The sequence below is a fragment of the Balaenoptera physalus genome (genome assembly GCF_965194825.1).
Source record: "Balaenoptera physalus genome assembly, chromosome: 19".
Classification (NCBI taxonomy): Eukaryota; Metazoa; Chordata; class Mammalia; order Artiodactyla; family Balaenopteridae; genus Balaenoptera; species Balaenoptera physalus.
In genome coordinates this window covers 9657650-9681628 of record NC_138900.1, presented here as the reverse complement: position 1 = coordinate 9681628, position 23979 = coordinate 9657650, and the positions used below count along the sequence as shown (strand labels likewise).

The window sequence follows — 23979 nt, the reverse complement described above, 5'->3', positions numbered from 1 at the left end:
AGCAGGGATGGACCAAGGGCCCTCTCAATCACACGCTGTTCCCTCCGTCCAGGGCACACCCGTCTACTCATATTTCAGGTCTTGGCTCACACGACCCCTCCTCCAGAAGCCTTCCTTAGACCACCTCCCTTCCTCAGCCTCCAGGGTTCCGCCACCACACACACTGCTCCACTCCTGCCACTGAACACACTGTGTGGGTCACAACGGCTCCCCTCCTGGTCAGCGCTCCCCCAGGTCACAGCACACCACCAGGCCTTAAGAGGGGCGCACCAACACGGGTGGAATAAGAGCGAAAATGGGACTGCCTTTCCTGGGAGGCGGTGAGTGTATGTACGTGTGTATATTCTAAGCAGCCTCGTGCCATCGTAAATGGAAAAACCACCACCACCACCACCAAAAAATTGTTGCAAGAAGGACATTAGGCCCAGAAACTTTCAGGGGAATGTGGAAAAGACTGGGCTGGTTACTTGGGACAGAAGAAGGACTGAGTGTAACCCAGCAAAGGGCGACGGGGGCTCACCTTGTCCTTCTCATGGGAGCTGAGGTCTAGCAGAACATGCAGGTACTGGAACTGGCGGGACGGGCGCTTGAAGATCAGGTCTCGAAGAGTGGACATGCCCAGGTAGGTGCGACTCTGCGGCAGGAAGGAAGGGAACCAGAGCTCAAGGCACCCGCGGTGTGCCTCTGGGGTGTCTCCCTTGCTTCAATCGGATCTGGTCCTAGACAAAAGCTACTGGTCCCTCACAAGACCTCCCGCCACAGGCTGCAACAAGCAGAGCTCCTGCCCGCACCACAGTGTTGGGGATGCAGGGAGATCTGCCGCCCGTCCTCACCTCATCCTCACAGTACTTGCGAATCACCTCCAGGGCACTCTCAGTGATCAGCGGCGCCTCCAGTACAACCTTGGTGAAGATCCTTCCAGAGAGGGAGGAACAGTGAACGGCTGCAGACAAGGGGCCCCCTGGCTTCTCCGTCCTGCTGATCGCAGCTCACAGCTGGCAGGGCCCCCCCTCACAGAGAGCTCGCTCAACCCCCTGGGTATAGAGCTTTGGAGGCAACAGAGCAGGGTTCAAACGCTGCCAGGTGGGTGACTTGGGCAGAGACTGCCTCTCTGAAACTCAGTTTCTCCCCTTTGTCAAATGGGGATTCCTAGCTTAATACAGCAATGGGAGGGAATGATGGGGGCTGGGAAAGGGTATTGCTATTTTAGACATGGTGACCACGAAAGGCTGCTTTGAGATGATACTTTAGTCAATGCTGGCAGATGAGAAAGAGCCAGCCATGCAAGTAGGGGGACAGCATTCCAGGTAGAGAGAACAGTAAGTGCCAAGCCCCGAACTCATCATGTTTGAGGAACAGAAGACTGAAGGCCAGTGCGGCTAAAGTTTGGGGGCAGGGAAAAGCAGAGAGGTAAGAAAGGAGGCTAAAGAAGTTGGTGGGGATTGGATTACACAAGGTCTCATAAAACATAGTAAGAAAGTTGCGTTTTATCTCGAGGACAACCGAAGGTTTTTAGTGGGGAATAACAAGACAGTATTTACATTATAAAATGTCACCTGCGCTGCTGTGTGGAGAATGGATAAACTGGAGGTCAAAGACAAGGAGGAAGCCACAGAACTGATTCAGGCAAGAGATGGGGATGGCGAGAAGTCAACCTCCAGAACAAGCCTCTGAAGCAGGCACTGTTATTTATTATATATTATATGAGAAAACGGAGGCCCAGAAGTGAGTGACACAGGTCAGTCAGAGAGCAAGCAGCAGAGCTGGGAAACAAGCCCAGGGCGCGTGACCCAGAGCCTACAGTGAGGTGACATCGTCTGCGCGTGGGGAGAGAAGGGGGACTTGGGATGGGCACATGGAGGACTGACTCGGGTGGCGATGAAGACAGAGGTGGTCAGAAACTAGAAAGAAAAGGCAGGACACAGGTGGGGGTACTCTTGGGGACAGGAGGGTGCAGGGCCATCCCCCTCACCCATCCTTCTGGTCTGGCTTCTCCTGAATGCCGGAGAGCAGGCGGATGAGGCAGTCCTCATACTTGTCCAGGGTGCCCGCGGCACCAGCTGCTAGGTAGGCGTTGTACTCCTGGTAGAGCCAGGCAAAGGCCAGGTCCAGGCGGGCCCGCACATCTTCCAGGATGAAGGACAGGACCTCGGCCTTCAGGCCCGAGTCGAACTGAGTCACCAGGCTGGCCAGGATCTTTATGCGCACCTGACACGAGCAAGGGTCTGTGTTGGCGTGGGAGTGGGCAATCCTAGGCACCGCACGATGGTGCCCTGCAACTACTCCTGCCCAGCCTCAGGGACCCCCCAGCACAGACCCAGTGTTAAGTGAGGAAGGAAAGCTGAAGAACCTTATTCTCGGGAGGTCTCATTTGTATGGAAGAAAAAAAATGAAAAGGGAGAAAAAAATTAATCATCACGGAATAAAACTAGGAGTAATAGCTAAAATTTCTAAGAGTAATATCTAAATTATAAATATATGAAATTACAAATATCTAAAATATATCTAAATATCTAAAATGTATCTAAAATATAAATATCTAAATTTCTAGGGGTAATATCTACACACTTAGGTACACAGAAAAAGATCCTGAAGGATTCCCTTCATTTGTACATCGGTCGCCTCTGTGGAGGGGATGGCATGCAGTGGGGGCCAAAGGAGACTTACAGGCCCTCTGTGGCCTGGAAATATTTTTTAACAGAGAGAATACGTTCATATACTATTTGGGTAATTAAAAATAAACTTCAAAAAAATAGGGAAAAAGTCGCTTGACTGAGGTTACAATCCCAGGAAGTGGCAGAATCAGGATTTAAAGCAGGTGTGTGAGTGTTTCTGAAGCTAAAGAACAAGAATACTGTTAACCACAAGGAAGAAAGAGCATCATGGCAGCCCGCACTCGCAGGGCTCTTCCTCGCAGCCGCCCTGTGCTGAGTGAGAGCGCATGCGTGTCCACACATTTCTTCCTCCTTGTCACCTGTGTGGAGCTGCCATCTCTTCGTTTTATGGGACAACAGAGTAAGGTTTGGAGAAGTGGCCAGTGAACGGCAGAGGTGGAATCTGGAGCCAGGGGGGTTGACCCCGGGGCCTGTCTCTGCTGGGATGTGAGGCAGACTCTTGGGGAGCGGGACTGCAAGGACGGGCTGGGGAGTACAGAGGCACACCTGGGCTGCCCCGCTGCAGGCCACGGCCTTCTCAGCCCGCAGGATCCGCTTCACAGCGCCCAGCTTCATGGCCTCAACCTGGGCGTCGGTCAGGGGCTTCAGCACATCACTCAGACGGAAGATTTTCTTGCGCCCACTGGCGCCTGCCAGCCTACATGGGAGAGTAGGGACAGGGACACGGTGACTCGGAACATCCTTTCTGGAGCCCAGGCCCACCCCAGGCCATACATACAGAGACACCCCCCACACTGTCTCTCCAACTCCCCTGTGACTCTGAGGCACGGCAGGGCGCAGGGTAATGGGAAGGAAGAGGACGCTCTTTTGGTTTTGTAAACAGTATCTCAGGGAAGGCCTCTATAAGGAGCAAGCAACGTGTGACTGGAGATCTGAATGAAACGACTGAATAAGATCCACAAATATCTGGAGGATGAGCTTTCCAGGCAGAGGGAACAGGAGGTGCAAAGGCCTTCAAGTGGGAACCTGCTTGGCTGTTCAAGAAACACCAAGAGGCTGGTGTGACTGGAGGAGGCAGGAAGGGGAATGGAGAGCTTGGAGGGGCAGCAGATCAGGCAGGGCCTTGTGAGCAAGCCTTGCTTGGGGACAGGGCAGGGACTGGCAGCATTCTGTGGTCTCTAAGGCAGGTAATGATGAGGACGACGATGGCAACAACCAGTAGCACCTCCTACGCGCTAGGAATCACGCTCAGTGCTTTTACATCACGATCACTGCCCACCCCAAGCGTTATCTGATTTAATCATCTAACCATCATTGTGAACTCATTTAATTCTCCCTCATCCTTAGAGAGAGATACTATCATTCCATCCCAATTTTAGATATAAGTAAGGGGTGTTTTTTCTAAAAGAAAACAACAGCTAAGCCTTAGTGGTTAGGGCATTGACGCCGGAATCAGACAGACCCTCGTCCAGACCGATCTCTGTTTATCTGTCTTTGTCTGTCACACACACACCAAGAACCAGGCCTCTAGTCCTGCACCAGCACCTGCAAGGGGACTCACCGGGGCTGCGTGACGGGGATGATGGGCTCTGGCCTCCTCTTGGCCTGGGGCGCTTCCTCCTCCAGAGTGGACATGGAGCTCAGGGAGCCCACTACCGAGATGGCCTGACCCTGAGCTGACAGGCGCCGCTTGATCAGGACACTCTCCGGCTTCACCACCTTCTCCTCCTTGGGCTCCTCCTTGCACTGTTTGGTCTGCTCCACGCCTGAGGGGGAGGCAGCAAACGGGCTCTTGGCACGTCAGACCCACCCGCTCCCACCCAAGGACCTCCTGTGAGACAGGCTCTACTCTAAGCCTTGTACACACAAAACTCATTTAAATCTGCAAAATGCCTTTCTGGAGCAGGTACCTTTTTCATCCCCATTTTGCAATACAACAACGGAGACTCAAACTAGAAATGCCCACTCACTGCCGGTGGGAGTAGTAAATGGTATTGCCACTTTGGAAAGCTGATGGGCAGTTTCGAATAGCACTGAACATACCCAAACTCACGACTCAACAATTCCCTCCTTGGTATCAACTCAAGATAAATGAGGGCACATGTGCATCAAAACACCTGTACACAAATGTTCGCAGCAGCTTTATTCACAATGGACAAAAACTGTAAACAATCCACAGGTCCATCAACAGAGGAGTGTGGATAAACAAACGGTGGCCTATTCACATAATGGAAGACTACTGAGCAATAAAAAGTAAACTCTTGGTTCACACAGCAACATGGATGAACCTCAAAAACTTATGCTGATGGGACTTCGCTGGTGGCGCAGTGGTTAAGAATCTGCCTGCAAAAAAAAAAAAAAGAATCCGCCTGCCAAGGCAGGGGACACGGGTTCGATCCCTCATCTGGGAAGATCCTACATGCCGCGGAGCAACTAAGCCAGTGCACCACAACTACTGAGCCTGCGCTCTAGAGCCCGCGAGCCACAACTACTGAAGCCTGCGTGCCACGACTACTGAAGCCCGTGAGCCTAGAGCCCGTGCTCTGTAACAAGAGAAGCCACCGCACAGCAACGAAGACCCAACACAGCCATAAATAAATAAATAAATACATTTATAAACAAAACAAAACCTTATGCTGAGCAAAATAAGCCAGACTCTATGATTCCATTTATAAGAAGTTCAAAACTAGAAAAAACTAATCTGTGGAGACAGAAGTCAGAACAGTGGTTGTCTCTGGACAGGGGATACTTTGAGTGTCGACTGGAAAGGAGCAAGAAAGAATTTTCCAGAGTGCTGGTAACAGTCCTTCTCCATCTGGGTGGCGGCTACACTGGTGTGTTCACTTTGTGAAAATTCACTAAGGTGTATACTTAAGAGCTGTGTGTTTCACTGTACATAATTTATACCTCAATAGTACTGTTAGAATGGGAAACCACATGGCGCTCAGAGAGGTTAAGTAACTTGACCAAAGACACACAGCTATTAAGTGGCTGAGGTAGTCTAGTTCAACTCAGACCTCAAACTCAGGTCTGCTGGATTTCAAAGCCCAGGGCCTGAAACTATAGAGTAGTCACTGTATCTATGGGACCTGTAACTATTTACACCTAAGATCGCATGATTTTCCATTTGCAGCATTACAAAGAGGTGCTCTTCCACTAAGGAGGACCCAGTGGCCATAGTGCCAACCCCTAGCCCTGGTCAGCTCCATGTGACACTCACCTGGCCCCAGTCCTGCGGCCGTCATCTGTGTGGCCATGAGCCGAGCCAGGTGCTTGATCTGGGCTTCAGTGCCTGCTGACTCCACTGGGGTGTAGATGGCTTGGAAGGAGGCGGGCATGGCCTCGGGCAGGTACACCATACTGATAAGGACCTGCGAGATGCCCAGGAAAAGGAGTCTTCCCTTACTTATTGACTCAACAAATATTCGTTCCACACCCAGGCCAATGCTAGCGAAATGGCAGTGACTAGGACAGACCTGGGCCTGCTCTCATGGAGCACAGATTCTTGCGCAAGTCAGAGAGAAAACGAGTACTGATGCAGTGTGGCGTATGAGAGAAGAAGTAAAGGGTGCCACAGGACACAGTAAAGGGTGCCAGGGATGGCTTTGGCTCCCCGGGGCAGTGGCACATAGGCTGAGAACTGAGAGAAGGACCAGAATCAGATTGACACAGAATGAAGTCTTGCAAGCGAGGGGTTGGGGGGTAATATATTCCAAGTATAGGAAGGCTAAGAGGCAGCAGAGCTGGTACCCTGCCCAGTGAGTGGAAGAAGGTTCAGTGACACAGTATAATATGAACCAGAAATTGACTTTAAAAAAAAAAAAAAAATCAGTATCCTAATAGAGCACATCCATGTCTGTCAGGAATTGGTAACAAAAGATAATCTCAAACTCCCTACAGGCTTGGAAGTTTAAATGCATGCTCTTAAATAATAAAATAATAGAACAGAAAGGTAATGAAATAACTACAAATCAAAATGTGTAAGATGCAGCTACAACAGTACCTAGATGGAAAATCAGATCCTTAAATGCTTACACTGGAAAAGAAAACTGAAAACTAATAAGCTAAGCATTTAACCTTGGGGAAAAACATTCACAGAAAGTAACATGAAAGAAATAAAGACAGCAGAAATAAAACAGAAAAGGTTACAAAAGATTATCAACAAAACTTAACAGCCAGTCCTTTGAAATGACTGAAACCAACCAAATCTACAGCAAGAATAAACAAAAAAAGAGGAAGGACACAGTATTAGGGACAAAAAAGTGGCACATTACTACAGAGACAGCAGGTATTATAAAAATAAAAGAATCTTATGAACAACTTCATGCTGATAATTTGAAAAAGACAATTCCCGGAGTGTGACAGGGATAGATAAGGTACAACAAGTTAATGGAAGCCAGATCAGACAGGGTCTAAGGCAAGCTGAATTTAAGTTTTATCTGGAAGGAAACAAAGACCCCTGGCAGGGATCTGAGCAGGGGAGCATCATGACTTGTACTTTACAAAGATGCCTCTGCCTGCCACAGGGAGAGTGGAAGGCAGAGCCAGGGAACAAGCAGGTAGTTTTCTGTGTGAAAAGGGCGGGGCCTGGACAGGGCATGGGCCATGGGGAATGGAGAAGAGGGGAAGGACTCAGGCTGAGGGGGAGGTAAAGAGCTTAACTCCCAAGTTTCTGGCGTGGGGACGAGAGGCATGTGTGCTGAGAACACAGGAGGAGCCACGGGCCTGTAGAAGAGTCGGGGGAGAAATTTCACAAGTTTAGTTTTGAAATGTTAAGCCTGAGGTGCCTGTGAAACACCCAAGGAGAGAAAGATGCAGGAGGTGGCCGCATATCCAGGCCCGGAGCTCACCAAAGAGATCTGAGCTGGAGAGAAAACTCCTCGCCAACCCAATCACCCAACAGCTAAGCCCCTTGGAGGCTCTAGGCAGAGAGAAGGGAAAGCTGATGGTGACTGCTGTTGAGCATGGGAAGAGGTATTTATTCTCCATGAGCATCCAACAGAAAGGTCTCGGTGCTGCTACAGCCGGAGGACTGATGTGAGACACCCCACCACTCCAGCTCCCCTCATCAACTCAAACCAGTGGTTCTTTCACTTTGAAGCAGGTCATCTTTGAAAATCCAAAGAAAACACTGGTCATCCCACCCCACCGATGCCAATCCTACACCACTTAGCAAACAAGTCATGGGGTTCACTCTACAGTTAAGAGACCCTCCCTGCAAAGGAGAGGACAGAGTGCGAATGCGTGGGTGTAGATGGAGACTCAGAAAACCCAAAGGGGGATTATGGGGGGGGGCAGTGACAAGTAACCTCCTGAAGGAGTAAAGATCATGCAAGAAGAGGTCCATCCAAAGTGAGGAAGGCCCATTGGACCGCACCCTCCCAACACTGAAAACAGAAAAGTGCTTCAGGTCTGATGTCATCTGGAAAAGGTGGGCAGTGTGGAGCGGAGGGGCAGAGAAAAGACTAGAGACCCTTCCTCCCTGCCTGGTGGGAAATGGCCCCCACCCATCCTCACCAGATTGGCCACATTGTCAGGTGTCAGCAGAGGCTGTAGGAACTCGGCTGTGATATCTGTGTCTGACTGGCCTGAGATCTGGGCTGAGGCCTTCGAGGTCGCTGAGGGGCCTGGCTCCAAGTCCTTGTCCTCGTCGTCTTCCCCCAGGTTGGGCTCTGGGATACAGAAGGAGACAAGATGATGGCTCTAGAGAGGGCAGCAGCCCTCCCCTCCTCCCAGGCACCCCCAGTGGTCCCAGCCCCCAGGCAGCCTCAGCAAATAGGAACAGTGCAGCAGATGAAGACCTTTGTGCCATATGACCCTGGGGAACTACCTGCCTCTCTCTAGACCTCAGTTCTCTTCATCTGGGAAATGGGAATAAGCCATACCAGCCTGGCTGATCACACTAAGCTCCAAAAGACAAAAAGGTTAAGTAATAAGTTCACAGAGCTTTACTGTTTAAAAACACCTACGTTTGAAACAGTGCTCAACCTCACCAGGAATCAGGAAAATGTAAAAACATCCTAATAAGACAGCGAATTTGCCTATATGATTGACAAAAAATAAAAAGGTTAGTAGTGGGCTTCCCTGGTGGTGCAGTGGTTGAGAATCTGCCTGCCAATGCAGGGGACACGGGTTCGAGCCCTGGTCTGGGAAGATCCCACATGCTGCAGAGCAACTAGGCCCGTGAGCCACAACTACTGAGCCTGCGCGTCTGGAGCCCGTGCTCCGCAACAAGAGAGGCCGCGATAGTGAGAGGCCCGCACACCGCGATGAAGAGTGGCCCCCGCTTGCCGCAACTAGAGAAAGCCCTCGCACAGAAACAAAGACCCAACACAACCAAAAATAAATAAACTAATTAATTTAAAATAATAATAAAAAAAAAGGTTAGTAGTGACAGTTGTTAATAGGGGTGTGAACTGCGGAAATGTAAACTGGTATTGCCTTTTGGAAGGGCAGTTTGATAGCAGGTCAATATTTTAAATGTGCACACCTCTTCAACACAGGATTTCCACTTTTAAATATCTACCCTAAAAACTTACAGGGGCTTCCCTGGTGGCGCAGTGGTTGAGAATCTGCCTGCCAATGCAGGGGACACGGGTTCGAGCCCTGGTCTGGGAAGATCCCACATGCCGCGGAGCGACTGGGCCCGTGAGCCACAATTACTGAGCCTGCGCATCTGGAGCCCGTGCTCCGCAACAAGAGAGGCCGCGATAGTGAGTGGCCCCCGCTTGCCGCAACTAGAGAAAGCCCTCGCACAGAAACGAAGACCCAACACAGCCATAAATAAATAAATATACCTTAAAAAAAAAAAAAAACTTACAGATATAGCTAAGGTAAGATGTACAGAGAATTCACTGCAACACTGATTGTACAGAGATATGGCACACAACTTCTATCAATAACAGGCTGGGTGACTACAAGCACAGCGGTTCTAGCTCAAGGGAAAAAACTAATTAACGTGAACCTTAGAGAAAAGGCTTTGTGTGCAAAGACGTTCCTCAAAGCTGTATTTATAAGAGTGGAAAAGCTAGAATATTCAATAATGATTTAAGTAGATTAAGGCAAAAATATGATGAAATGTTATGCAGTCTCTTCAAGTTTGTAACACATGTAACAAAGAACTGATACCCTGCATTAACCAAGGGCACATACAATTCAGTTACAAAAGGCTGACCAACACAACAGAACGGGCACTTCACAGAAATTAAAGTAGCTAATAAATGTAAAACAACATGCAGCCTGACTCCAACACATGCAAAAAAGCAAGCTGAGACCTAGGATACCATTTATACCCAGAGAGTTTACAAATGTCCAGAGCTGGTAGGAATGGGGTAACTGGCACTCGCACACTGCTGGGGTTGTATACGCTGGTGCGATTTTTTGGAAAACTGCTATCAAGAATTTAGGGACTTCCCTGGCAAGCCAGTGGTTAGGACTCTGAGCTTCCACCGCAGGGGACATGGGTTCGATCCCTGGTCGGGCAACTGGGATCCCGCATGCCTCACAGTGCGGCCAAAAAAAAAGAATTTAAATGCACCCAGCAGTAATGGAGATATCCATGGCTCAGATCTTGGTTTCTGAAACTATTCCCTACTTAAAAGAAACCAGAAAAAAAAAAAAAAAAAAAAAATGAAGGAAAGAAACCAGGGCTTCTTAGAGAAATGGCTGGTTGAAGGCTGGGGTAAGGAAAGTACACGATGAGTCTAGAACACCTTGTTATGCCAGAAAATAAGAAATGCTCAAAAAAACTTACAGGACACATTAAAGGGACATAGGAGCCAACTCAAAGGTTCTTGCTACTAAATATAAGGCAATTTGAGTAACAAAATGAAAAACAACAATAATGGATTATAACCCAGAGAACAAATAAGAATCCAGAAGTCTACACTAATAATAAAGTAGGGAGAAGAAAAGAAAGCTCTTCCTTACAGCAAAATGCCAAGTAATAAATGTAGAAAGAAACCTTTTTATGACCATGACAGTAATAGTAGATGCAAGCAACAATCATTAATGGATGCCAAAACCACACAAAGTTTGAAGCAGAACTAGTATTTTACATAGTTTTAAGTGTCTCTTCTCAGCTTATTATTTACAAAGGGAAAAAGGGTACTTTACACTAGAGAAACCCAGCGGTCATCACTTCGACCAAGAGATCAAATTCCCATCACCAATGATGAGACAAACTGACATCATGTGCCTCCTCACAACACACAGAGGAAGTCGGGGCATCACTTCTGCAGCGTTCGTGCAAAAAGTGTAGAACCTGAATCCAATCAGGAGGCAAGAGCAGACAAACCCAAGAGGAGGGACATTCTACCAAACAGCTGCCCTGGACTCTTCACAACGTCAAGGTCATGAAACAGAAGAAGGCTGAGGAAATGATTTGGGAGACTCGAGGGATGTGACAACTAAATGGAATGTGTGATCCCCACCTTGTGAAGGGTACACAGGAGTGTTTGGTATTATTCTTGTAACTTATCTGCAAGTTTGAAATTATTTCAAAATGAAAAGTTGAAAGTAATAGAAAAATAAAATTGGTCGGCAAAAAATAAATGTATAAGCTCTTTGCCCCATCAATCCCACTACTGGGAACTTGTCTCATGACTTGACACGCATGCAAGACTGTACACTACAGCAATCTTCATTACTTTATAAAAATGGACACAAATGAAATGTCCACCAACAGGGGGACTGGTTAAAGTGGTCCATGTACCCTATAGACTATTATGCCACCATTACAAGGATGCAGCAGATTTCCATGTGCACATATAGAAAAACTCCAAGATAATTCCTAAACAAATAAGGTACAGAACGTTCTGCTTTGTGTGCTTAATTAGGGGGAGAAAAATAGATCCTTACCTCACTCCTTATATCAAAATAAGTTATTTTTCAAAGCGAAAAAAAAAACGAAAACAAAACTTGATTCTTTTTTTTTTTTTGGCTGCGCCATGGGATCCCAATTCCCTGACCAGGGATCGAACCTACGCCCCCTGCAGTGGAAGTGCAGAGTCTCAACCACTGGACCGCCAGGGAAATCCAAAACTCGATTCTTTCATAAATGTTCTAGAAACAAACGAGCACTTAAAAAAATTTTTTTTTTACAGTAAGGAAGGCTGCCATGGTCAACACTATTGATAAATAATACAACCATTAAAAAATTACTTCAGGGACTTCCCTGGTGGTCCAGTGGTTAAGACTCCACAATTCCACTGCAGGGGGTGTGGGTTCGATCCCTGGTTTCGGAACTAAGATCCTACAGGCCACATGGCACAGCCAAAAAAAAAAAAAAAAAAAAAAACTTCAAAAAGAGACTCGATTTATAAATGAAACACAGGGAAGGAGAACTCTACACACATAACACATATAAGGCATTTCTGAAAGAAAATCTAAGTGTTAATACTTGTGGAGTGGTTACTTTTGGGGTGAGGGATGAAAGAGAGACTATTTTCATTTTATTCCTTCCTGTATAGCTTAAGTAACTCATAATTACTTGTAAGTGTATTACATTCTTCAGTAATTTTACTTTGATACCACTTATTATATGTCACCATATTTATACAACATAATTTATAATGTAAATTTAGCTTACAGTTTCCCGTAAGTAATTAGACATTTCGAACGTGGTCAGTCCCCGCCACCTCCTCCTGCCAGGCCTGACTCGGCTCCTCAGCTCACCAAGCTTCATCTTCTTGAGCGTGGAATCTGAGTCATCTCGGGGCCGCTTGCGGGCATCCTTGCCGCTGGGCATGTTGCGGGCGATCTCAGCCTGAGGTGTGCCCAGGTCTACCAGCAGGGTGGTGATCTGAGCCTGGAACTCCAAGGAGGCTTGGTGCTTCAGCACACTCAACAGGTGCAACTTGAGGTTCTTACGCACGCTGCTCACCTGAGATTTGGCCAGCGTTGGGGGCAGGTTGGCTGTGAGGAAAGTAGCAAGAATTTCGTGCTGTGGACAGAGCTCATGGGGCCCTGCCACCCTCACTTCCCAAGCCCCAGCTTGGGCAGTGGTGGCAGACATCTCCTAGAAAAGTTCCTTCGCTCTCAGATCTAATGTATGGCCTTCCCCCTGTACAAGCTGATACTCAAAATCCTTGAGAGGTCTCCTTCAGTATTAGTCAACCTTAAAACAAAGAGAAAACTCACTCTCCCTTTCATTAAACATAGTCTCATCTCCCTCCATCTCTGGTCTGGAAATTCCAACATGCTTGCCCTGGGGAAGGCTATAATCACCTCCAGAATGTCCCAACCGAACTGCCACAACAGTTCATCGTTGGTCCCTGACACCAGAATGACTTTCTAATGTCTAACAATCACCTTGACAAGTAAGCCTCCCCTGTTCCAGAGAGAAAGAGGATGCCTGCAATCTTTCCTGCCCAGCATCCCTTCCCACTTCCTCAGCCAACAACACTCCCATTTTCCTTTGAGGGAACCACCTCGGCTCCATTCTCAGTCCAAGTGGGCAAGAGACTCAGGGCCAGTAAGAACACTGCAATCTCTTGGCCATTGTGACTGGTTCAAAGATAGGCTCACAATATCTTCTTGGCCAATCAGAAACAATGGCCCTTGGACCTTTGCTGGAATGATTGGGAAGAGACATTCTCTTTCCCATGGGGTTGCCAAGGAGATGGAATGGAAGCCTGTAACAACTGGGGGCCATCTTTGCTACCCCAAGGAAGGAGACACATAAGAGCCAGGAGATGGAGAGGGATTCATGATCTGCACACACTCATGCCTCAACCCCAGACTTTTCAGTTTTCACACATGCACAAAAGTAGAGAAAACAGTATAATGAATCACCATGTACCCATCAACATTTTGCTGATCTTGGCACATCGATCCTCCCTGCTTTTTGGGGGAGAGAAGGGCAGAGCTGGAGTATTTTAAAGTACTTCACAGACACCAACCAGGTCATTTCACCCACACATACCTCAATATTAAAATCAGCTTTGAACCAAGTTTCTGTCACATGCAACCACCGAAATATACATGTCTAGCCTAGAGAATCCTTCCCTGTGTCCACAACCTACTAGACTGATGATGAATCCCTTATGGGCCCACTACCTAGCTCACATTTCCTCAGAATAGAGGAGCCTGGTCTGTGGACAGGGGAAGGGGAGAAGGAGGGGACCAACTTACCGTGCAGGGTTTCATAGGCCTGAATCACCTCAGACATGAACATGGGCCTCTGGCGGGCAATATTGGCGAGGGAGCCCAGGGCTGTGGTCAGGTTGATGGAGGAGATAGCGGGGTGCACCATGAACTTGAGCAACTGCTCTAAGGCTGCCTTGCCTTCTTCCCACAGCACATCTAATGAGGGAGAGAAGAGAACCAGTTAGTAGGGCCCTTTCTCCCTGGCCTCCAGAGAGAGCAGCCTTTGGGACCAAAAGGAGAAAGATCCTCATACACGGATGGCTGTGAATGGCTGAAAAAACACAGAAAATTTAGTGGTTGATGAGTCTGACTATAAGACTATTAATGAGTATAAAAATTTAGAGCTGCTGCTCAAAGCATGAGCTTGCAATAGTGAAGAAGCAGAAATAATTTAAAATATCCAACTATAAGGAATCTGACTGTCTGAACTACACTGATGTAAAACTTTGAATATGTATATGTCTGTGCACACACAGACAAAGAACTCAAAGTTCTTTTTATCACCACGCTCCTTGATCCAGTCACCAAAAGTTAACTCTTAACAACTGTGAAAGATATCTTGACATTTCTTATGCAAAAACATACTGGATGCCACATTATCTGAAATAGTGAAAAAAAAATAGAATGTGATGTAACCATACTATGGAATATTTTGTAGCATCTGAACATGATATTGTTAGGAAAAGATGTAACAAGATAATTTTGTTGAGTTCAAAAGGTTGTCAAGGGACTTCCCTGGTGGCACAGTGGTTAAGAATCCGCCTGCCAATGCAGGGGACACGGGTTCGAGCCCTGGTCTGGGAAGATCCCACATGTCGTGGAGCAACTAAGCCCGTGTGCCACAACTACTGAGCCTGTGCTCTAGAGCCCGCAAGCCACAACTACTGAGCCCGCGTGCCACAACTACTGAAGCCTGTGCACCTAGAGCCCATGCTCCGCAACAAGGGAAGCTGCCGCAACGAGAAGCCCGCACACTGCAACGAAGAGTAGCCCCAACTCAACGCAACTAGAGAAAGCCCGCATGCAGCAATGAAGACCCAATGCAGCCAAAAATAACAAATTAATTAATTAATTAAAAAAAAAGGTTGTCAAACAACATATAAGAAGAGCTAATATTTGTGGAATGCTTACTATGCCAGCCACATTAACTCACCAAATGCTCATACCTACACCCTAAAGTAGATGCCATAATAATGACCCCCAATTTACCAATGAAGAAACAGGATCAGAGAGAATAGGTCAGTTGCTCAATGGTAGAGCAGAGATTCAAATACAAGCCACTACACTCTAATGCCTCTCAGTTGAAGTATAAAGCATGGCCCTGTTTTCTGTAAAAACAGGGCCAACAGACAGACACAGAAACTATGAATATATACATATAAATATCTTTGCATAGAAAAGGTCTGAAAGAAAACAATACTCTTAGCAGTATTCATCTCTGGTAAGCAGGACTTGGGGAGGGGGTATTTTCCCTTTATACCCCTCTATATTTATTGCTTGACATTGCAGTAATGTGCATGTACTACTTCTATAATTTGCAATTAGAAAAACTGTAAAACTAGCTAGTATTTACTACTAAGTGCTCACGACTTCATGGAACCTCCCAACAAACCTGTGAAAGGGGTACTACTATCACCTCCATTTTACAAAAAGAAGATAAAGTTCAGAGAGGAGTAACTTGCCCAAGCTCACATGAGTAAGTGGTAACACTGAGATTTGAACCTAGCATCAGGGCTCTTAAGCACTGTTTTAAACTGACTCCAGAAATGAAAAACCAAGAAAAAAGGGGGTGAGGGGGAGAAGGAGAGGAAGGGAGCCAGTGCAGTGACTGACAAATGGCACCAGCTGATAGGTGGCACTCACTGTATTGGATATAGGGATGGTCACGAGGGATGCGGTCCAGGCTGATGTCGTGCTCCTGGCGTCGGGGCACCTCCGAGTCAGCCATGCGGGGCGACAGGGTGACAATGAGGCTCTCCACAAACTTGATGGCGTGGGTACGGATGCCGTCATTGTCAGAGTCCAACAGCAGGATGATGTCCCCAGCCATGGCAGACACCATATCCCAGCAGGCTTCCTGGAGCTCGCTGATCACCCGTGACTTCACCATCCACTGCGAGTGGGCCAGGGAGGGATGGACAGACGGACAGACAGATGGGGAAAAGACATCAATCACCAACTCCACCAACTCCCAGAGATCCATAAATGATGATGAATACATTCACTGGAGAAATGTTCACTGAGTTACAACTCTGTCTCTGGCCCCATGCTAGGTGATGCTGGGGACAGGACCCAGTGGTGACCAAGCCAGGTCTGGTCCTGCCCTCACAAGGTTCACAGATAGCGACAACCCAGAGTGATGAAGACTCAGATCTTAAGGAAGCCAAAGGAACAACGGTGCCAACCTCACAAGGTGGTGGCAGAGATTAAATGGATTCATTCCTTTCATTAATGTTAATGTACATCACACCACAGTGTGGACCTGGCTGGCCCATCTTGGTCACAAAGGAGGTACTCAGGGAATGTTTGTTGAATGCACAAATGAATGCACAGATGGATGGAAGGATGGGTTAATGGCAACTCCCTGACCATTAGACATTAGAACCCCTTTGTTGTCTTTTCCTAAAGATCAACAGCACGTCTTGCTCATAACGAATCTGATCTGACGCTGGTTTTGAACTATAACAGATGAGTCTGTAAATGAGACCTGTCAGGCGGGGACAGCCCCAGGTGGGGAGGGAGCTCTTACCTGCAGGGCCACCTTGTAGAGCTGAGTCATGGTGAGGATGGCCTTCTTCACCACATTCACATTCTCATCTCTCAAGAGCATGTTGAGATTTGCGATCAGTTTCAGCAGTAACTCAATGTCTCGCTTGCTAGGGGATGGAGGAAAAAGGGCACGGTCAAGGTGGTTTTTGGGCAGGTGATGGGAGCCTGGGGTCCACAAGGAAAGGTGAATCAGGGTCAGTGTGTCAGGAGATTGGAACGGAGGTGGGCACCTGTCTTGTTTGCCAGCACAGCTGGAAGCTGAGAACAATGCCTGGCACCTTCAGACAGAGCTGCCCGCGAACGCTGTCTAGGTTGGTCCTGTAACCCCCACTGTTCTTTATTATTAGGGCCCTGCTGTTCACATAAGGGGCAGCAGAGCCAGACAACTGTAAATCTGGATAAGTAACTGTGTCTCATTTAGAATAGTTCCTACCTCAAGGCTTGCTGTGAAAACTGCAACAACACATGTAAAGTTCTTAGAACAGCATAGAAAGCATTCAATAGATACTAGCCATTATTACTTTAAAGCACTCTGCTTTATGTAATCACTGGTTTTGTTTACTAATTTGTTTACCTAAGTCTGAGGGCTCTGAAAGTGGGGGACCCTTTCTAGTCTGAGTACTAGCAGAGTCTCATTTTTTGTTGAAGGAAAAAATGAAAGGCCTTCAATAAATATTTATTCAGTGAATGAATAAATTCAATGCTACACCTAGAGCTCAGAATGTGTATTTTCATAACACGTTACAATCTGAATTTAATTATTAAGCTAATTAGTCAAAAATATGAAACTCAGCTGTCAGCTACATGAAGGCAGGAACGATACCTGTTTTTATTCACTGTTACAGTCCTACAGTCTGACACAAATGCCTGGCACATAGCAGTTATGTGATACGTATCTGTCGAACAAAAAGTTTTTTGGCAAACTCAGAAAACTTACCACAAATTGTCCCAGTAATAATCTATAAAAATTCTGAATCACTATGTTGTATACCTGAAATTAATATAATATTGTAAATCAACTATACCTTAAAAAAAAAAAAAAAAAAAAAGGACAAAACTAGTGGTTACCAATGGGGAGAGGGAAGGGAGGAGGGGCAAGATAGGGGTAGGGGGATTAAGAGGTACAAACTACTATGTATAAAATAAATAAACTACAAGGATATATTGTACACCACAGGGAATATAGCCAATATTTTACAATAACTTTAAGTAGAATATAATGTATAAAAAATTTGAATCACTATGTTGTATACCTGAAACTAATATAATATTATAAATCAACTATACCTCAACTGAAAAAAAAAATTCTCCCAGTAAAAGGTGGAGACTGAGAATTTGGGCAATGGTGTTATGGACACGGGTTAAAATCCCAGCACGGCCACATACTGGCTGTGTGACCTTAGGAAACTCACTTCACCTCTCTGAGTCACAGTTCTGTCTTCAGTTAAATGTGCCAAACAAATAATCCAGTGTTATTTTGAGGATCGAATAACAAAGTAGGTAAAGTATTTAGTACAGCAAGGGAAGTAGCTGAAAAATTGTCAGATGCTGTTTACAATTTGAAGGTAGAGCCAATAATCCTTACTGATGATGCAGATGTGAAGTGTAGGAGAAGTAGAGGAATTGTGGATGAGTCCAAGATTTCGACCTTATTAAATACTTGCTGGGGAATCACTGTGCATGGGAGGGAGAATGGGTCTGAGAAGCAGAGGGCAAGACTCTCAGGGCAGGGCCAGGCGCCAAGGAGGCTGACTCCAGCAGGGGTGGTCCCAGGGGCTCCCTGCACCGCCCCATACCATGCCTCCTCGATGAAGCCGATGACAAACTTGCGCACTTCAATGGACTTGTCTGCTTGGAAAGCAATGATCTCCTGCCAAGGTCAGGAAGAAGGTAGGTCAGAGTTGCACCAGGATCCATTCCCTTATCCCTACACCCACACCCTTTCTCTCCTGTCGGTCACTCACATCCAGGAAGTTGTCCAGTAGTGTGGGATCTTTGTTGATGATCAGTTCCTGGACCTGGAAGGAGATTGGGGATGGGAAGGAGGAACACACATATAAAACCAGGGTCCAATCAGTGCAGACAGGAACATGTAGGAGAAAACAGCACAGGGGTAGGCAGCAGATAAGCTCAATTCAAATCCTGGCTCTGCCACTCCTACCATGGCCTGGGCAAGTGGCTCCCCCTGAGTCTCAGTTTGCTCTTCTGTAAAATGGGAATCGTAAACAACAACTTATAGGGCTGTTGTGAGGCTTCAATAATAAGATGCTACAGGGCGCAGGTCCTGGTGGATAGTGAGTACGTGTTACAGATGGAGGTTAAAGAAAACAGGGAAGTGCTGCAGGACTCCTACCTTCCTGAGGCTCACCCAGCAATTCTCTCCACTCTCCTTCTGTTTCTACTCCCCACTCAACTGTCACAATTCATCAGGCATTTTATGACAATGAGAACACATTTTCTGAGGCCCTTGTACCTGCCAGACTCTTTGGAATAAGCCCTTCCCAAAAACATTTTCACAGAAGCTCACTGCCTATGACCCAAGGCACTGCTGAACAGCCCTGACAACCACTCCACGAGGGAGGCCCCGTCAGGACCCCACTCTACTGCTGAGGTGGAATCGACTACCCAAGGCCACATGCTGAACAAGTAGAACTGGGGTCCTCACCCAGGCAACCTGACCTCCCAACCTCTGAACTCCACCTGCCTCCCCAATTCCGCATGCCCTCTTTTGCCTCTGAACAAGCTATTATGCCCTCCGGTCAAGACACTCTCCCTCTCTCACTTGGCCTGGTTCTCTCCTTATCATCCAGGTCTCAGCTCAGACGCCCCTATTCTAAAAAGCTCTCCCTGATTCCCCACCGCTAGGCTGGGTCAGAAGCTCCCTCTGGGTTCCACACCCCTCTGGGCTCCTCCATCCCATCCCTGCCCACTCCGGGTCCTCACTGTCTGGTGACCTGCACGTCTTCCCCACTGGATAGGACCCTGGCAGAGAGCAAATACGAGGATCAAGAGCATAGAATTTGGAGTCTGAATCCAGCATTCAAGTCCTAGTTCAGCCAGCTGCTAGCAGAGTGACCTTGGGCTAACTTAAGCTCTGAAACTCTGCTTCTTTCTCTATAAAACAGGGAAGAAATTACCCTGCCTCACAGAGTTTTTGTGAGAATTAAATGACAGCGTGGCCGAATAGCACTGAGCACCATGGCAGGCATATCCCAAGTGCTTAACTGTGGACACTAGTGTTATTACCAGTGTCTTCTTTTCCAGAGGTTCCCATCCTGGCTCCCCTTGTCCTGCTTAGCCCAGCAGCACCCCCTTCCCCTCACCTGTTTGAGCACTGTGATCTTTGAATCATTGGTAATCAGTGCTGCCTGGTTGAGGAGATCCACCACCTGGAAGGAAGGTGAAAGGCATGTGACAGTACTCACCTTGCCAGCCCAGCCCTGACGGCGCTCCCTGGGTTCTGCCACCTAGAGGTGCATGGCCCAAAGACAGGGCCTGTGCCGCCCCACTCCAAACCCCTCTCCATACTCACTCTCTCTGATGTGGTCATGCCATCAATGCCCGGCCCCTCCTCTTGTGTGAAAAACTGTGATGCCACGCTCCGGCGAGTGACGCTGTCCCCGCTGCTGCCTGCCATGGTTGCTGCCTGGTACTCCCTGGAGAAGAGGATAGACCAAGCTCTGCACCTTACCTCACTAGCTGCAAAGGGCTCAACCCTCCTTTCTAGCCTGTTGGGTCTCTGTTGGGTCTTTTGAAGCCCCTCCCCCTTCCAGAGTCTGGATCAGACTGTACGTGTCCATGAGGTTGCAACTTGGGGGAGACTGATGTCTCCCAGCTCAGAGGCAGGACCTCATGGAGTACCGAGCCTCACCTCCAGTACTTTACATATAACGGGCTGACCGCAAACACCTGCTGAATGACTGAACAAAGGAACACAGAGCAGCCACCTCACTGGTCTCAGTGCCTCCTGTCTCTCCATCAGGGCTGTACTCTGGACTGGACACCAGAGCGAGCTTCCTAAAACATGGCTCTGAGGAGCGCCAGTCAGAGTCCTGTACGTAGTTAAGTACTCAATGCATCAGAGAAGGCCTAATTAAATTATATTTCTGCCATTTTCTGGATTACTATGGAGTTGTGCTTTAAAAGGCCGGGGGCGGGGGACTATTGGGCATCTGTCCCAAAGTCACACTGGCAAAATCAACAAATAAGAAGGGTATGAATTACAGCACTATTCCTAATAGCAGAAGACTATTATCAGGCTTCCCTGATGGTGCAATGGTTAAGAATCCGTCTGCCAATGCAGGGGACACGGGTTCGAGCCCTGGTCCGGGAAGATCCCACATGCCGCGGAGCGGCTGGGCCCATGTGCCACAACTACTGAGCCTGCGCTCTAGAACCCGCGAGCCACAACTACTGAAGCCCGTGTGCCTAGAGCCCATGCTCCACAACAAAAGAAGCCACCGCAATGAGAAGCCCTCGCACCCCAACAAAGAGTACCCCCGGCTCGCCACAACTAGAGAAAGCCCGCGTGCAGCAACGAAGACCCAACGCAGCCAAAAATGAATAAATAAATTTATTAAAAAAAAAAAAAAAAAAGACTATTATCAACACAAATGTTCTCAAATAGGGAGACTGGCCGAAAAACTATGATACATCCACATAATAAAACACTATGTAACTATAAAAAGGAATGAGGGAAGGAAAAAAAAAAAGGAATGAGGAAAATCTCTCTATACACTGATAAACAGTGGGCTCTAGCACATTTTAAGTAAAAGCAAGTAAAGTGAAGACAATGTTTACTGTATGCTCCCTTTTTACAAAAGAAAGGAAAACATGTATATATGTTAAAAAAAGAAAAAAAAAAAAACTGAAAGGAGAAACCAGAAAGTAGAACGGGAGAATATAGTTAAAAAAAAAAAAAAAAGGTTGGATCTCAATGTATTATCATCATGAAAAGATGACAGTGACAGCCTGTTGCATCACAGAAGAATGTATACAATTCAACTGACTTTTGTCAAGTTTGTGTATGTATACACAGAATGACCGGAGGCAAGCAACAGCTGGGTCTCAGCTGCCTCTTCCGTCAAACAGGGATGGTAACAGTGTTTCCCTCTCAGGACGATTTTGAGGAGTAGATTAGTTTCAGAAGGCTACTGCATAAACTGTTAACAATAATTTGAGGAGGGTGAAAAAGGTGCATCTTTTAAAAGAGATTTACTGCACACAGTAGTTTATTCAACAGGTATCTGCTGAATGAATGACTATCCAACAACCTCCTTCCTAGTCTCCCTGCTGCCTGTCATCCCCACATCCTGCTCAGAGTCGGAGCCAACTCCTCACCAAGGCCTAGAAGACCTTATGTGATCTGGTCCCTTCTACTTCTGCCCTCATTTCCCTCTCGGCTCTCCCTGCTCCAGCAACACCGGCCTCCTTGTCATCATGCCAATCATACCCCTTCCTCCAAGCCTTCTCCTCCAAGGGCTTCTCTTCTTTCTGCCTGGGATACCCCTCCCCTCAGAGACTGGCACAACTCCCTCCCTCCTTATTTCCTTCAGGTCTCAACTCAAATATCCCAGCATGAGGTCTTCTCTGAGCATCCCATTTCAAATTTCCATTTCCTCTCCGTCCCCATCTGTGTTGCTTTATTTTTCTCCGTGGCATTTATTATCATCAACACACTACATATTTATAAGCTCCATGAGGGCAGAGATATGTATGTGTGTGTGTGTGTGTGTGTGTGTGTGTGTGTGTGTGTGTTCACTTTCTCTATCCCCAGCACAGAACAGAGCTGGCACCTAGTAAGTATTCAATAAAAATCTCCTGCGTGAATGCCAAAGGGCTTCTACAATCACTGGGCTTAGTATCCCTACCTTTTGGCTCTAGAATGCTTGAAAAATAACAGCTAATATTTATTGAACATTTAATATGTGCTGCGCACAATTCTAACACACACAGTAACTTATTTAAACCTCACAACACCAACTCTTTGAAGTACTGTTTTTTTTTTTTTATGGGGGTATAGTTGTTTTACAGTGTTGCATCAGTTTCTACTGTACAGTGAAGTGGAGTTCCCTGTGCTCTACAGCAGGTTCTCACTAGTTATCTATTTTATACATATTACTGTGTATATGTCAATCCCAATCTCCCAGTTCATCCCACCCCCCCGTCCCCCCCACTTGGTGTCCGTACGTTTGTTCTCTGCATCTGTGTCTCTATTTCTGCCTTGCAAACAGGTTCATCTGTACCATTTTTCTATATTCCAAGCTAAGTACTATTTTTAATTTCCATTTTACAGATGAGGAAATTTGAAGTCCAAGGAGGTAAAATCACTTGATCAAAGGCTCACAACCTGTAAGATGTAGACCTAGCAGTATGGCTGCCGAATCCAGCCTTCTCACTGCTGTGCTGGACTGCCTTTCTAAAGGAACTGCTTCCCCCCGCTAGGTCCGTTCCCAACAATCCAGTATACTGCTGTTTCCCATCAGAACACAGTGAACTTCTTCACGATGAACCTTTCACAGTGATCCACCCAAACTTTTTACCATGTTCTTCCTCTTCCACTTTTTGGTTTCTTTCTTTATTTTTTAAACGTATATACATATTTCCTTTTCTTCTGTAAAAAAGGAGCGTATGATAAACACTGTCTTTCATTTCGCTTTTCACTTAATATATGCTGGAGCCCACTCTCTATATTTCATTCCTTTTTTGCCCCCCTTCCCTCATTCCTTTTTACAGCTGCATGATATTTTATTATGTGGCTGTTATCTGTGTTTCTCCTCTGCCAGTCTCCCTACTAAAGAACATTTGGGGTGTTTGTAGTCTTTTGCTATTACCAACAATCATTGGTTCCCCTTCCCTCCCGGTCCCACCGCCCCACTCCCACCTGGGAATATGACGACTCCCCGCATATACACAGAGTGGCCCCACGGAAATCTTTCATCATTCAACGAACATTAACTGGGAGTTTTCGGCGTGACCGCGCTGTTCTGGGAAACACGTCGGTGACCAACACACACCTCCCTGCCTCCATGGAGCTCATGGTCACAGACATAACTAAAGAGCCACACAAATAAAGGTCCAATAACAAATGAGACCCCCCGCCAAGTGACATGAAGGAAAGGCACAGGAACCTATAAGAGTGTTTAAGAGGCGGACTTCGGGACGGAGAGCGGGAAAGGAGGGCTTCGCAGAGGAAGTGACGTTGGTGCCGAGACCCGAAAAATGAATGGGAGTCAGCCAGGCGGAATGAGTAAAAGGATGTTGCAGACATAGGGGACGGCATGTGCAAAAAGCCTGAGGCGGGAAGGCGTATGGAGAGTCTCAGGAACCGAAAGGCCAGTGCAGCTGTGCGACGTGAGGAACGAGCAAAGAGGCAGAGCTGAGGCCGGCAGGGCGGACGCGCCTTGGGGGCCACGTTGGAACTTTGCCCTGAGGGCACTGGGGAGCC

At 47.2% G+C, this 23979-nt stretch overlaps 1 protein-coding gene across 1 annotated transcript in view; it reads right to left on the bottom strand.

Annotated features, from left to right (window-relative positions):
• Window positions 1-23979, bottom strand: part of SYMPK (symplekin scaffold protein) — a 33472-nt gene that overhangs the window by 9220 nt on the left and 273 nt on the right. The window contains exons 2-16 of the mRNA XM_082437173.1: window positions 20065-20188; window positions 19856-19921; window positions 18497-18550; window positions 18329-18402; window positions 16513-16639; window positions 15627-15876; window positions 13749-13919; window positions 12291-12530; window positions 8133-8287; window positions 5836-5986; window positions 4177-4381; window positions 3162-3312; window positions 1973-2208; window positions 834-915; window positions 521-634 (exon numbers count right to left, since the gene is read on the bottom strand). Coding sequence (XP_082293299.1) covers window positions 521-634; window positions 834-915; window positions 1973-2208; window positions 3162-3312; window positions 4177-4381; window positions 5836-5986; window positions 8133-8287; window positions 12291-12530; window positions 13749-13919; window positions 15627-15876; window positions 16513-16639; window positions 18329-18402; window positions 18497-18550; window positions 19856-19921; window positions 20065-20169 — 2181 coding nt within the window. The 5' untranslated portion in view covers window positions 20170-20188. The remainder of the gene's footprint in view (window positions 1-520; window positions 635-833; window positions 916-1972; window positions 2209-3161; window positions 3313-4176; window positions 4382-5835; window positions 5987-8132; window positions 8288-12290; window positions 12531-13748; window positions 13920-15626; window positions 15877-16512; window positions 16640-18328; window positions 18403-18496; window positions 18551-19855; window positions 19922-20064; window positions 20189-23979) is intronic.